Source organism: Equus caballus, chromosome 20 (genome assembly GCF_041296265.1).
Source record: "Equus caballus isolate H_3958 breed thoroughbred chromosome 20, TB-T2T, whole genome shotgun sequence".
Classification (NCBI taxonomy): Eukaryota; Metazoa; Chordata; class Mammalia; order Perissodactyla; family Equidae; genus Equus; species Equus caballus.
The window spans coordinates 48167032-48181791 of NC_091703.1; the positions used below are offsets into that span (position 1 = coordinate 48167032).

Here is a 14760-nt window from a genome sequence, read left to right on the forward strand (position 1 = left end):
AATCTTATCAATGAATAAATTGTACAAAATAGCTGAGGGAGGAGAGTTGAGCAAAAATGGCGAGGTAGGGGGAACTCCATTCCTCTGACCTTTTAAAAATTCTTACTTACAGTTAGCGAGATTAGCTAATCTCAGTTTTCTTCCTATGTGCTAATTTGAGTTCACTGCGTACAAAGTCTCACCATGAAGACAGCCGGGTAAAACAACAAAAAACCTACCAAAGGAAAGATGAGCGACTAGATTTTCGCAGCAAAGTTTAAAATTTCATTTTCCTTCAGGGAAGTGCTCCTGCTTATATTTTACAGGAAAATAAGTATCTGTAAATAAAAGAAACCATACAATAACCAAATCTTCATAGCAGAATTTTAATGATTTCATCTACGTGACAGAATTTACTTTCTTCTTACTACTAAGGTAGTAGCACCTTCTAAAATGAATTTAATGCAGTAATTAGTTTAAATGTACACAGAGCACTTGAAGAGTAATGCTTTTAAATAGACCAATTTCATCTTTCAGTCATTATATTGGCATCTCGACAAGGCAGATAAGTTCCCACCTACAAAGCAGGCCAACATAAGTGGTCACAAATTCCAAAGCGTCTAATCCAGAGTTCAGACTTTTTGAGTTTGCTGTCTACCATTTCACTTCTCAGCTTTTTAATCTATGGTACATTTCCAGTGATTCCATTCTATCTTATTAAGAGGTTGTATAACAAAAGGAGAATTAGGTGCCAACATTCTTTATTGGTATTTTCACTTAAAAAAATAATTCATTCACCTTATTTTAGGAAGCACTTAAATTCAATTATATTTTTAACTATGCCACTTTTATTCTTTACAACTAATTTATTCTTTCTTTCTGGAATACATATATCATTTTAACTACTTAGTAGCCAGTTGGCGCGTAAATACACACAAAATCAGAATATTTGGGCCATGTGTCTATAAAGTGGTTTCTATTTTCTTCAAGGAAAGGTGTTCTTTCTGGGGTTTCCTCTTTCCCCTAAGAAACCTTAGGTAACACTGGCCTCCCCGAACCTGACTACTCATGAGATCTAAACCACAGCATTAGACTGTGTAATGCTTGGAATGAGAGGAGCTGAGATGACCAGACAGATGAAAATACCACCCAGGAGGTAGAAGTCTATTTGTGAACTTGGATTCGCCCCGGATCGCACTGAGCACCTGGTTGAGTGAGTATTCCAATACTTCAAGAAACAAAGTATAATCTCAGCTCCTTCTGCTTCAATACCTGCGACCTCAAAGACTCACTTTGCTAGTTTTTGCCCTCAGGCACCCTTTAGCACTGTTCTGGGTACACTGTGAACAACGGTCCGGCCTAATTTTTCCCCCAGCTCCACGTAGCTCTTTTCAAGGACTGAGCGGCCTAACTCCATGTAATGCAGTTTGTGCTCTTGCAATTCTGGACCTTCAAATGCTCAAACCTAAATGCTTGTGCTCTGTTACCACATGTTAGCAGATAAAAACCATTGTTTTATGTAATTTGACTTTTAATGTGATTAATAGTGATTTAGTTTTCAAAGCAGCAAGTAATTAGAGAACAAGAGAAAACTTTGCTGAGATGGTGCCCGATCTCTTCTAGTCAGGCCAGTGTATGACTACATGGGAAAGAAATGTAAATTCACGGTGTCTTCATTATTACAAAAATCTGAGTAAAATGACTAATCAGGAAATAACAGTAATGAATTTTATGACAGAAACAATATATTTAGAAAGAATCTGTCAGTATTTAGTCTCATTTTTGGGGAAAACAAAATGAAAATCCACGTCCTTTGAAAGAAATACAACAGGAAGGCTCACAGGTGCACCCTGCCGTTGGGAATGTCTCTCTCCCAAGTTCAACGTACAAAGGTCGTCACAGTTGATTTTCAACAATTTTCACATTCTTCTTGCTCTCCCAATGTAAGGAGATAGATTTCTACACTACTTAGAAATTACTAGAAATTTCATTCAGTTTGAACAATGAATAACAAGTATTCTGTGACATGGGCACAAAAAGTTGTCTTTTTCAACCAAGTTGTAAGACATAATTGTCAATAAAGTGCATTTCACATAAAAGTACCCATTAGGAGAGTAATTTAAAGTGCAGTATATAAGGTACTTTAAATAGTGCAAAGTTGATAAGTATGTACATTATATGTGCCAAGTCCAAATAAAGCAGGATCTTATCTACCCCTAAGCCAGAGAGAACAATGGAAACTTACTTCCACACCTTTAATCCTTTGCAGGTATGTGTACTTTGGTCCGTGTGTGTGAGTGACTGCGCCTGCATATGTATATAACTGCTCAACGGTCTGCGCGAATGTCTGAACCTGGCTTCCTAGAATTTGAAGCCTTTAAACACTGACACAACTATGCAATCTCCACTTAAAAGCAGCATTAGGCTTGTAATAATGGTTGAGATATTTCAGCATGCATATCTGGTAAGGCAGGTATTTGACTGCGAATTAAATGTTTAACGAAAACTATGAAGAAAACGACAACGATAACGCTACCAAGGGAGACCCCTATGAAATAAGCATAGGACTCCTCTTGCTCATATTCTCTTGGTTTGTCACAACCACGGAGGAGTGTAGTACTCTGCGTAGAAGGAATTGCTCTTGGAGTCGCGGAACTGAGCAGATCCTGGACATTCCAGAACGATCCGTTGTGAGGCATGGCAGTGATATTGAGGAGGTGGCAGAGCAGGGGGTACAGATCTGTGGAGTTCATGGCTTCTTTTGTGAAATTCTTTCTGAAGGCAGGACCATAGGCTAGAAATATTGGATGCATTTCTGCTAATGCATTGTCATAACCGTGGTTGCCTACTGTAAAGATAAAATGAATGAATGTTAGCCAACCATTAAAATGGGAATAGCAGCTGTATCATTAAATTCTGAACTGAAATGCAAATTTTATCTACTTTGACTTTTAAAATAAAATAATCTTTTACAAACAATCTCCATTGTTGTCAACATCACAATTCACTTCAGGAAATGAAAAGTCAAATGATCAGAAGTTTTCCTCACAGGCCAACGCTACTTAAGCAACAAAGGAGGAAGGGCAAAGACCAAAGCTGAGTCAAGTCAGGGGAAAACGAAAGTGATTTTTTTTTGGTGGCAAGTAAATTAATTTTCAGCAAATACTCATTAGGTACGTCCTATGTTCCAATTATTGTTCTAAAGATAAAGAAAGAAAGATGCTCTTAGTCATGAACACAATAAATTCATAATTCATAACCAGTAAAAGGGGAAAAGCAACAAATAAAGAAAAACAAAAGACTTCAGAAAAATCAAACGTCTAGTTACAGCTACAATACATGAAAATCTGAACATATAAAGGTGGAAATTGTTCTCATGGCCAAAGAAATTACTTTTAAAGGCCTTCTTATAACAGTTCCCCGGCATGATTAAATATTGGCTTACAGATCATTATCTGTATGTAAAACCAGTTTTAAGAACCAGAAACCATATACCGGTTCACGTCTGTCACTATGACTCACATATACACTACAAATGTCACTGTCAGGCGACTGCTTTTCTTTTCATCAATAAACATGAGAGGAACCCAATTCCACCTAAAGGGACATCTTTGTGCAACTCATATATATATATCAAGGACCAATGCACAAAAAAGCATTTCTAGATGGTTTAGACACAATGTGGTTCCTTCAACATTTAAGAAACAGAGTAGAAAACCTCCCAGTGAACTGATCAGCAGTGCAGGTTAATATCTAAGTCATCCAGGAGCCCCACGTCAGGTAGTCCAATAGATGGAATTTAACACGGGGACTACTTACAAAAGTGTTGAGCTGAGGAGCAAACGGGATGACGGGGTTACCTCGTGATTAGGAACAGTGGGAACCTCTTATGGCCCCCAGGGCTAGAGGGAGGATGGAAGAGGTGGTGTTCCCCAGAGCCAAAAAGCCAGGGCTACCTAGCAGGAGCTGAGGCCCCGAGAGAGAAATGGTTCAGAGGGAGCTGGGATCACAGAAGAAATGAAGCCTTTGTTAGAGACAGCCTGAGGCACAGAGAATAGGGGACAAAGACCCTGGCTTCTCTCCTCCTCTTGCCTTCCAAACTCCTGCCAGGGTCCTCTATTGGCCAAACCCAACCAGCAAGCAGTTTACAAAGGAGCCTGGGACATTTAGTCTGTAGGGGTCAAGCACTGGCGATACAAAGCAGGGTAGGGAAAGGGTGGGGAGTTTGAGAGCAAACGTGCAAATGATAGGCACAGTAAAAATGAGTGAAATCCTGTGGATGACTTTTCTATTTGACTAACTTGTTAAAAGCTATACGAGAAGGGAAAATTACACAGTAAGGATGGCAGAAAGCTCTTTATGTGTCATGTTTAAATCTTAAATGGGATTTCCATTATATTCTAAATTTAATCAGCAGAAAGAGCTCTAAAATTACATCACTAGGTATTTGTCTTGATATATTATAATCCACGCCACACGCGTTTCCTTTTAGAAATGTTTCCAAGGTATAAAGCAAAGCTGGCCTATATTTGCTAGAGCCAGAAGGGCAAAGGAAACGAGAACACTAACAATTGCAAATAAAAAGAGATCCAATTCTTATGAAATCAGAATATAAAACAGATGCAGAAAATAATTTAATTTATAAATGTGTATATTTTTCTCAGGAACATAACAGTTATAATTAGCAATATTAGGGCACTGCATATCTTTGGTCTGATGGCTTCAAGACAAGTACATGTTTCACTTTTAGGAGGTTACCTCTTTTTAAAGCCCCAAGGATCTTTATTTTGCTATTAATGTATGACACTAGCTAGTTATTTAATCAGTAAATTAACTGCTGTACTATCCACAGCCTCCACTTTAGCAAATGACGACGCAGAATGGGAATACTATAACACACTCACACAGAAAGTCATCCGACTTGTTCTGTAGAATATACCACCCTTCGTCAGCCACGGCTATGATCGGTTGAATGCGACTGTTGTATCTGTAATGCCATCTTTCCGGAATCTCTTCTTTTTTGTAAACAGTAAGATTAGGATGAGCCCGAGCTAGTGCTTCATAGACTTCATCAAATTTACCTAAAAGAGGAGGAAGAAGGTGAAGCACTTAGAACAAGACATTCACTGTCACAATCCAAGAACAACCGCGGCAACGAAGGCCCAACAATGCAAATGCCCTGAGGTCAAAAGCCAGCGAGCGAACGAATGCAACACAGCCAGCCACTTTAGAACACCCATCCCCTTGGAGGAAAGAATCTTGTGAGGGAAACTGAGAAATAACTAATCTTCTGTTGTAAGTAAATTCACCTTATAGAATGAAGAGAGGACATTTCATAGGACCAGAAATCAATAATCTCTAATTTAAAGACTTAAAGACACAAAAACACACGTCCTAATTAGTGGCACTACGTAAAATGTCTAGGGTATTGCAATAGCAGCAAAGTTCTGGTAGTTCTGAATGCAGAGATGAAGAATCTCTAGACGAGAAAATACGGTAAGTGGAGGGCGAGGGCTGGGACAGGACGGACTGGAGGTGCACAGCAGCTTGTGAAATGGAAAAGTTCGTTAAAACTCTGGAGGTGTTGCAAGAGTACTTCCTGTACCTTCAAATGCAGTAAACCTGGGCACTATCTTAAATCCTTTTCTTGTTTTTCAGATCTATTTTGGGGGCTTCCTCCATGCCTCCCACACCCCCGCAAAGGAGCACCATACCAATTTTATAAGAAAAACAGAAGGGTTAATGTGATTTTCTTAAATAACCACCCGAAACTTGCTATTTTATATTGAATTTGTTGAAAGGTTTGTGTGCAGGTGCACATGCACATTTTCACATTCACTGTTGTATATGGGCCTCTTAATTCCCCTGTGAGGGATATAACTCTCATTTGTGACGTATTCAGTTTTGCAAAAGCCGTTCTTTCATCTGATACCCAGCCCAACTCTAGGTGAAAAAACAAAAGTCAGAAGAGCAGGCCTGAGTCTTGCTCTGCACTTGCTTTGTCATCTGAGGATGTCAAACCTTTGCAGCTCGTTCACCTACCCTTAAAACAGAAATAATACTGAAATGACAGAGCTGGTATGAGGCTTCGAGGTTTGTAAGAAGTTCAAGGGATTCTTATTAATTCCCCTACTTAGAGATAAGAAAAGTGAATCTCGGGTTAACCAAAGCTTCCTCCTTCCTATGCTCCACTGCTGCTCTATTAAGCAGGTCCCAACTAAGGGTCTACAGAAGATTTTAGGGCTTCCATGAAATCACTGTAATTGCATGCAAATCTGTAATGTATCTTCCCATCTCAATTTTTCTGAGAAGGAAGCCTGCAGCTTTCATCATATTTGATTCCAAAATGGTTAAATCTGATTGCCATAACTAGACAGAGAGCATCAATTTCAATATTATGGGAAAAAAGTGAAAAATCAGACTGAGAAAAGAGATTTTTGCCTTTTCAGAGGCTAAGGATGAAATCCCACACTATTACCATGACACAGGCAAGCACACTTGAACGACACAGACGCAGAAATCCCCACTCACTCGCCCTGGGCACTTGCAGACCTAGCCTCAGACCACCACTCGGTCACACTTACCGTCTTTTGGCAAGATGGCTGCTACTGGAGACTTGTCAATCAGGATATAGTGGTCTTTATCCAAATACTGGTCAAGTTCAATTACCCTTTCCTCAGAACACTGGGTCATTCCATGATCACTTGTGATGATTAGGTTCACAACGTTCCACAACTCTGCCTTTTTCAGCATTTGTATGAGATACCCTAACTTGTTGTCAATATCTGAAATGACAGGCCCCATGAGTGGACTGTCAGGTCCCAAATGGTGGCCCATGTCATCAGGGTCTTCCCAATAGAGAAGACCAAGATTTATGGGCTCTTTTGATGTAAACCACTCAATAATTTTGGCAACTCTATCTTCAAATGAAACGGACTCGTTGTAAGGCATGTAGTGCGTTGGAAAGCTCTCATGTATTTTTACATCTGCTCCGGGCCACATGGCTGCACCACTAGCATGTCCGGCCCTCTGATTTGTGATCCATATTGGCGTTGCTTCTTCCCAAAACTCAGAATCATAAATATTCATGTTATCCAAGGAGAAAGATTTGTTCAGAATAGGATCAAACATGTCATTTGCCACGATCCCATGATTCTCTGCAAAGAGGCCAGTTACCAAAGTATAATGGTTAGGGTAGGTCTTTGTAATAAAAATATTAGTAACTTGCTCCACATGAACACCATATTTCATAAGATAATGAAAATGGGGTGTTGGGAATCTATATAAGTAATCCCAACGGAATCCATCAAATGAAACTAGTAGAACCTTTTGCTCGTCCGGCTGGAGAGAAAATGTCACTGAAAGTGTTAATGCAGCAAGTATGAAGGACACCCAAAGAAGTTTTGAAGTCATTTTCAAAGGACTTGATCTTCAGGGTAAGACAATCTGTATAAAAAACACATAGAAGTTAATGGCAATAATTTTGTTTGGCATACTTTACCCAAAACTGAGATTGATGGTGCTTAGTAATCCCAGTTGCATCATCAGTTCCAGCCTGGAAGGAGCATGTTGCAAAACTCCATCTTAAACAACAGACCTGGGGCTACTTGAATAATAAGGCTGAGAAGTTGAGCTGCATTTTAGAAATTATTTTAGTTTCCAAGAATTTATTAAAACATTCCTCAAAGGAATTATTTAAATAAGCTCTCCAAATATCATTTTAAGACGATATAATTTAAACGCAACTTTTCAGAAACATTTTCAGGTTGACCCAGACTTCTGACTTCAGGTCAGAAACATGTATATAGTCAAATACCTGTGAACACATTTACCATGGCTAGATGAACTACAGGAACCTAGCAACAACGAAGTACCATTAGCAAATCCAATAATAATGCTTTAAAAATATATATATATATATATATATACACACATACACATATACACCTCTATTTTTCAAAGCCAAGGCCTTATGTCTGGTTCATCATGGTTAGAGATGTCACTAGAATGGAGAAAATAGATGAACTTGGTTTCTTGAAGTGACATAAAATTTGTGACATTCAGGGGCCGGCCCAGGGGCGCAGCAGTTAAATTCGCACATTCTGCTTCGGCGGCCTGGAGTTCACTATTTCGGATCCCCGGTGCAGACCTACGCACCACTTGTCAAACCATGCTGGGGCAGGCATCCCACATATAAAAAAAATAGAGGAACATGGGCATAGATATTAGCTCAGGGCCAGTCTTCCTCAGCAAAAAAGAGGAGGACTGGCAGCAGATGTTAGCTCAGGGCTAATCTTCCTCAAAAAGAAAACCAAAAAATTTGTGACATTCAAATATATTTGTGAAATGTAATCTGCACTCACTTTTTAATAATCAAAGCATAGGCTTCTTTCAACTAAACAATTAGATTCTGAACTAAGTATAAATAAAAGCATAATTCTGAAACTTGAGGTTGACCTTCCTAAGGTTAACATTCGTCAACATTTAATCTTATCAGTGATGTGTGCAGAAAAGGCACTTGCCAGGATTAAATAATCTCTTTGGATCAAGGTGGTTGTTTTTTTTCTTTTAATCTGCATATATTGCTAAAAAGCTTTTATTCTATTCAAACAAGCTAATAAGAGGCAATATGGGTAAATGACACATATGCAAATCTCATTAGTTCTCATTGGACTTGCATATCAGCCAAAGATCTTTTGTTCTCTCCTTTCCCTGTCCATTGTTGCCTGAAGGTATTTATCAACCTAGCAAAACTTGGATCTAACTATACTTTGTGCTAGAAGTCTCTTGAATTCACTTTTTGAGATCTTCCTAATTTGAACACGCTGAAGATATTTTTAATCCTCAAAACCAGACTTGTCTTGCCTTGCTACATTATAGATCAATAAAAACTGCTTGGCATGCTTGCCTTGCTTTCAGACCCACAAACTATGCGTAAACTATGTGTATTGGCTTGAGAGCAATAATTCTGCTTTGTTTGTTTTTTAACCATGATTTCACCAGACCTAGAACATTACTCAAACTGAAATTATTTTAGGTATTGGTCTCCAGACAACGGCTCAAAAATTAAATTTAAAAAACTATTTCTCAAAAGGCTGTAACGTTTCCAATTCTGGAATGAACGTTAAAAATCAGATCCAATAAGGAACTGCAAATGTTTACTAACATATCTGGCTGAGGACGGTGGCTCCTCCCTCCGTCTCCCTTGTCCTCCACCTTCCTAACACACAAGGAAGAATAATAGGAACCAAACGCATTTTAAGGATAAAAAAAGAATCAACTACGTGAAACACCTGATTTTCCTCTAGCTTAGCAAACTGATTTAGCAGCTGTGGCAAGCAGGAAAGAATTACTTTCCTGGGACAAACGAAACCAAGGCTAAATGGTGTCTAAAGCTTAGGAATGCTTGGTAAGAACCAACATTATTATCGCAATGTCGGCATGAAAGAAACAGCGAGGCGGCGGTGGGGATGAAGGAAATCGCAGAGTTCTTTCTTTTCCCTGCACAAAATGCTGCACAGTGCAGTGGAATCCCTAATTCTGGTCCAGCTTTCACTGGGCTGCTATCCAGTTCCTCCTTCCCTCCAACCCTTCCCCCACTGACAGCCTTGGAAATTTGGAGGAAGGGGCGCCGAGAAACCTGAAGAAGAGGGGAAGTGAAAGAGGAGTGGGTGTGTGTAGGGCGAACAGCAGGTGTCAAGAGGAAGGTGATGCATCCCCTCTTCCTCTCCCCAGGGATTCCACACTAGCCACTGGGAAAGGTCGCGGCGTTGGGTATGTTCCCGATTCGCAGGCCTCCCGCCCACCGAGGCTGGCAGAGGCGTCAACGTGGGATGTGTGTGTGTGTGTGTGTGTGTGTGCTGAGCAGTTTTGGGGACCCACAGGAGCCGCGTGGGTCGCCAGGAGGCAAGCCGCCCACTCCCCTGGACGCTTACCCTCGCCAGTGATCTGGTCCCTCCGCGTCGGCCTGGGGCAATGGGAAAGACCACCTGGAGGGGAGGGAGGTGGCGGGAGCCAGGGACGCCCGGCGACCCGCAGCAGCTCACCTGCACGCGACCTCGGCGCTGAGCGCCTGACCAGCCCCGCCTCCCTGCCGCAGGCCCCGCCTCTTAGCTCCCATTGGCTACGGTAGGATTGTTACCTCTGCGGGGGTTGCCAAGCGAAAGCGGGGCTCCTGGGAGTCGATGCGCCGCTTGTCAATCAGCGGGAGCGGGGCGGGCACTGCCTACGTTTGGAGGATGGAGGAAGCGGGAGGGCTCGGGAGCGAAGTGCTGGTGCGGATCCAGCTGGGAAGCCGGAGAGGCGGGAGGCGAACGTGCGCTTGGCGCTTGCAGATGTCCGCCCTCCGTCGTGTCGCAAAGGCTTTCTGCAGTGTGCCTTTTCTAGACGGGAGCTGTGCTGTAATCGGTGATGCAGAGAGATTATAATGTCCTACCCCAGTGCTATGTGTGCTCTCACGCTCACTGTTTTTGTTGAAAGCTACTTTTATTCTCTTTTCAGATCTTTAAAGTTTTTTTGTTTTTTTTTTCATATCACAAATTGGTGACACCATACCCTGGGCTTTGATCTGGGGAACACCGGAACACCCCAGGATGTCGATGGGACGATGACATTTTCCTGAACTCTTTTTCTGTATTAGTTGGTGGTGGTAACTGCTTTACCTCGGAAACATTTGATTTAAAAGGATTTAGTTTAGTCACTCTGCAGCCCCATGTTTGTTGTCCAGGTTTTCGCAGTGGAAGGTCCCTGAGGGATCTGCAGTAGTGTGGCAGCCGAGAAAAATGAAACAAAGCCAGGTGCAGAATGAGGTTGATTTGCGCAGGGAGAAAGTTAATTTGAACAGCTACCCTGATGGCTGCATCTAGGCTCAAGACTCTGCTTCCAGCTTTGTTTCCAAAGGTACAGCAAAGCTATGAGCTTCAGGTCTGATTTCTCTTTCAGAAAGTCTTATTTGTTCCTGCGTCTTTCTTCCGTCTGCTTACTGTAGTAGATTCATTTTTCAAGATTTTTTTTTTAATCGGTGATATTTTTAGGCTGGAGGGAGTGTGGGCATGTGCACAGTTTGCCAATTTGATCCCTACTATATTTACCATAAATTCTAGCAGTGACTTCGAGCTCCCCTAAAAGGACTCGTCTATCCACACAATTCCCAGGCCTAATTCTGACCACCCTGTAATGGGCAATGATACCTGCTTCCTTGTCTCAATTTAAGTTTCAACATCTAATTAGCCCATAAAATGGAGAGCAAAACGAACGGCTTTGCCTCCTGTCTGGAGCTCATGTTCCCTGTCTGGTGTACTGCAACTGTAAAATGAGTAGACATTCCTGATGATATTTACTTAAATGGGGCAAACATTTTGGTCATAATTTTTTCTCTTTCTCTCAACTTGTCGCAGAGGGCCAGTCCCTACTCCGATGGCTCCCTTCTAATTTGTGTGATACCATCCCAAAGGACACCCAGGCACTCTTCCATGGCCTTTTATTTGTAGAAACTTGTTTATGGCTTTCCACCACGTGGGATGGGGATTAAGGGGGAGGCTGGTGGTTTCTGTGTTTAGGCAGACCAGGTGACAATGAAGTTGTACAGGTTGTTCTCAGTCCCCAAAGCCCTGTCCTTTGAAACTGCCCAAACTTGGAACAGGGTGGTCCAATATTATAAGTCCCTGTCCCCCTAAAATAGGCCAACCCTGTGTTCTCCCCAAACACTCAAAGAACAGCTTATGCTAATTAGAGAGCAGGAGCAGGGAAAACGGGCCTCTCTGTTATACAGGTCACTGAGCATTGCTGGACTCTGTTCAGATGACTGCCGTGCTCTGCAAACTTTGTGGAAGGCAGGATTGTATTCACCAGCTACCCCTGTGAAATAGGCGCGGTACAGCTGTTAACCACAGTATGCAACACGGAAAATGACTCACGAGGGGCCCAACGAGTGCCAGAGACACTTCCCAGATCTCCATATAATGACATCTAGTATTCAACTGATAGGCTGGTTCTGTAACTCATGTCGCTAATGGGAAAAAAATCTGGCTTAAATAGTAGAGACAGAGCAATGATTGCAAAAACATGGAATTCTTGCTTACACATCTGTTGTAGTCCTGCTGCCCTGCCTGTTGCCTCGATTTCTGTCCAATTGCGGTAACTACTCAGCAAATTGTGGTAGCACAGGCCACAACCTTATAGCTATTCCTTTATTTTATGTTATTGAATTAATATAATCATCGCTGAGCTGGTAGTGTTTTTCTGACTAATGGAGTAACAGAAGAACCAACTTCTTTCATGGGTTTTGGGGTGGGCATGGGGGTCCCTCTGCCTGCCTAAGGAAGTCTAATGGGGCTTTGAGAGCTGGATTATTTTCCTCCTAAGGAGCTGGAAGAGGTTTGTGCTAAAACTGAAATGTGATCTATTCTTTATGAAATAACCAAGACTTGCTCTGCCACAGAAGTTTTGTTTTCAAAACTAGTCTATACCCCCTGGTACAGAAAATGAACAAATTATTTTACAATTTTAAAAATCTTTAAGATTGCAACACATTGTACTATAAATGACTAAACTAAAAGAAAGTCTATCTCTTAATCCCTTATAGAACATTCTGCAAAATGTGGGTCTTGCGTGTTCAATAGAGGTGGATTGGAACCACTGGGACTCTGGTTCTGGACTGACCTCAATTCTTGATAAATAGTAGGTCTTCACTAATTTGGACTCAGTCCAGAAGTTCAGCCCAATGAGTGAAAAGTTGAATTATATGTTATTCAAAGACTTGTCCAAGTATTTTTATGCATATTGGTAATTTAGGCTGCTAATGATATATTTGTACTAATTAGAATTATATTTTCACACAAATAATTACCATATTTTTATCCTCAGAAAGCTTTCTGTAAGTTGAATATAACCTTATAAACTTCTTTGTATTATTGTATTTTGTAGATTGTATTCATAGTGTATTATTTTCCTGGAGCTGCTGTAACAAACTGCCAGCAACTGGGCAACATAAAAACAGAAATTTATTCTCTCACAGTTTTGGAGGCTAGAAGTCAGAAGTCAAGACGTCGGCAGGGCCATGCTCCTTCCAGAGGCTCTAAGGAGGAATGCTTCCTTGTCTCTTCCAGCTTCTGGTAGCTTCTGGTGGTCGTTGGCTTGTTGTAGCGTAGCTCCAATGGCTGCCAACGTCATCACATGTTTTTCTCCCTGTGTGTCTCTGTGTCTTCACGTGGCCTTCTTATAAGGACACCAGTCATTGGAATTCAGGCCCATTTTAATCCAGTATGACCTCATCTAAACCTAACTAATTACGTTGCAAAGATCCTGTTTCCAAATAAGGTCACATCCTGAGGTTCCAGATGAAGGTATATTGGTGTTGGTTGGGGGAGGGGCTGGGGGAGGACGCTATTCAACCAATATACATAGCTAAATTTTATAGCCCAGCCTAAATTGAGAGTTTATGAATTATTATTAAAATGGCTCAGTCTAGGTCACTGACATCATCTAGTGCTGACGAGAGATGAGGATGCAGAGCAGCTGCAAGTATCATACATTGCTGGTGGGAATGTATTTGTTTTGTTAGTGCTGTGAGTTGGTTCTGACTCCTAGTGACTCTGTGTACAGCAGAGCAGAATCCTGCCTGGTCTTTTTGCACCTTTCTCTCGCCTTCTGATGCTATATGAGACGGTGCTCTGCTGCTATTTACAGGGTTTTCATGGTCAATTTTTTCAGAAGTGAGTGGCCAGATCCTTCTTCCTAGTCTGTCTTAGTCCGGAAGCTCCGCTGAAACCTGTCCGCCATAGGCAACCCTGCTGGTATTTGAAATCCCGGTGGCATAGCTTTCAGCATCACAGCAACACGCAGCTGCCACAGTATGACAATGAGAGACGCAGTGATGTGGTTTCCTGACTGGGAAACAAACCTGGGCCATGGTGGTGAGAGGGCGGGATCTTAACTACTAGACCACCGGGCTGATGGGAATGGTGTAGCCACTTTGGAAAACAGTTCGAAAGTTTCTTATAAAGTTAAATATGCACTTTTCACTTAACAGAGGCATCCCACTGTTAGGTGTTTATCCAAGAGAAATGAAGATGAACACTCAAAAACTTACAGCAAATTTTTATACCAACTTTATCCACAATCATCAAAAGCTAGAAACGACCCAAATGTCCTCTAGCTGTGACTAGATAAACAAATTGTGCATAAATGGAATGCTATTCAGCAATGAGAAGGAACGGTGTTCGATACACGCAACAACATGGATGAGTGTCAAAAGCATTTTGCTAAGTGAAAGAAGCCAGATACAAATGGCTATACACTATGTGATTCCATTCATATGACACTCTAGAAAAGGCAAAACGATGTGGACAGAAATCAGATTGGCAAGGGTTGAAAGGAAAGGATAGGCTACATATGGCCACAAGGAGACTTTCTGATGTCGGGAAATTTTGATCGTGATGGTGTTACACCACCATGACTGTCTAAGTTTGTTAAAATTCAGAGAACTACACACTTGAAAATATTCGTTTTTGCCATATATAAATTATACCTCAATAACCAACAATGACAAGAAATAAGCCCAACTCTGTGCTCATTCCCCCAAAGTTCATGAACTATGCCTAGTGATGGTGGCCTTTTAACGGTCATTTTCCATGTGTGGCAGAGCGTATTAATTGAGCCTGCAGGACACAAGAACTCGGAAGGGCAGCGACTCCTTGGGGCCCCTGCTCTGCTGTTTTTCATGTTCTTTTACCTCATGAAGTAAAGTCTGGAAACTATACAGCAAAGAAACAGTCCTTTTCT

At 41.4% G+C, this 14760-nt stretch overlaps 1 protein-coding gene across 5 annotated transcripts; it reads right to left on the reverse strand.

The window, feature by feature from the left end:
• Positions 1-349: 349 nt before the first annotated feature.
• ENPP5 (ectonucleotide pyrophosphatase/phosphodiesterase family member 5) lies at positions 350-13170 on the reverse strand. 5 transcript variants are annotated; one of them, XM_070245610.1, is made up of 5 exons: positions 12993-13170; positions 10121-10377; positions 6564-7425; positions 4884-5060; positions 350-2827 (listed from the first exon to the last, which is right to left on the reverse strand). In XM_070245610.1, the coding sequence occupies exons 3-5, from the start codon at positions 7390-7392 to the stop codon at positions 2400-2402; spliced, it is 1434 nt and encodes a 477-aa protein (XP_070101711.1). In that variant the 5' UTR covers positions 7393-7425; positions 10121-10377; positions 12993-13170; the 3' UTR covers positions 350-2399. The 5 variants fall into 5 exon arrangements, with proteins under 5 accessions (XP_070101711.1, XP_023480805.2, XP_070101712.1 ...); XM_023625037.2 differs by lacking the exons at positions 10121-10377; positions 12993-13170 and adding exons at positions 7927-7981; positions 9915-10038; XM_070245611.1 differs by lacking the exon at positions 12993-13170 and having other exon boundaries at positions 10121-10460.
• Positions 13171-14760: the final 1590 nt, after the last annotated feature.

What these genes read in the sequence shown, in the direction of transcription:
- ENPP5 (XM_070245610.1), bottom strand. Translation starts at nt 7,392, where the DNA reads ATGACTTCAAAACTTCTTTGGGTGTCCTTCATACTTGCTGCATTAACA. An exon ending in AGCCATCTTGCCAAAAGACG is followed by an intron (nt 5,061 to 6,563) that starts GTAAGTGTGACC and finishes CTCCTCTTTTAG; the next exon opens with GTAAATTTGATGAAGTCTAT. An exon ending in CAAGTCGGATGACTTTCTGT is followed by an intron (nt 2,828 to 4,883) that starts GTGAGTGTGTTA and finishes TTATCTTTACAG; the next exon opens with TAGGCAACCACGGTTATGAC.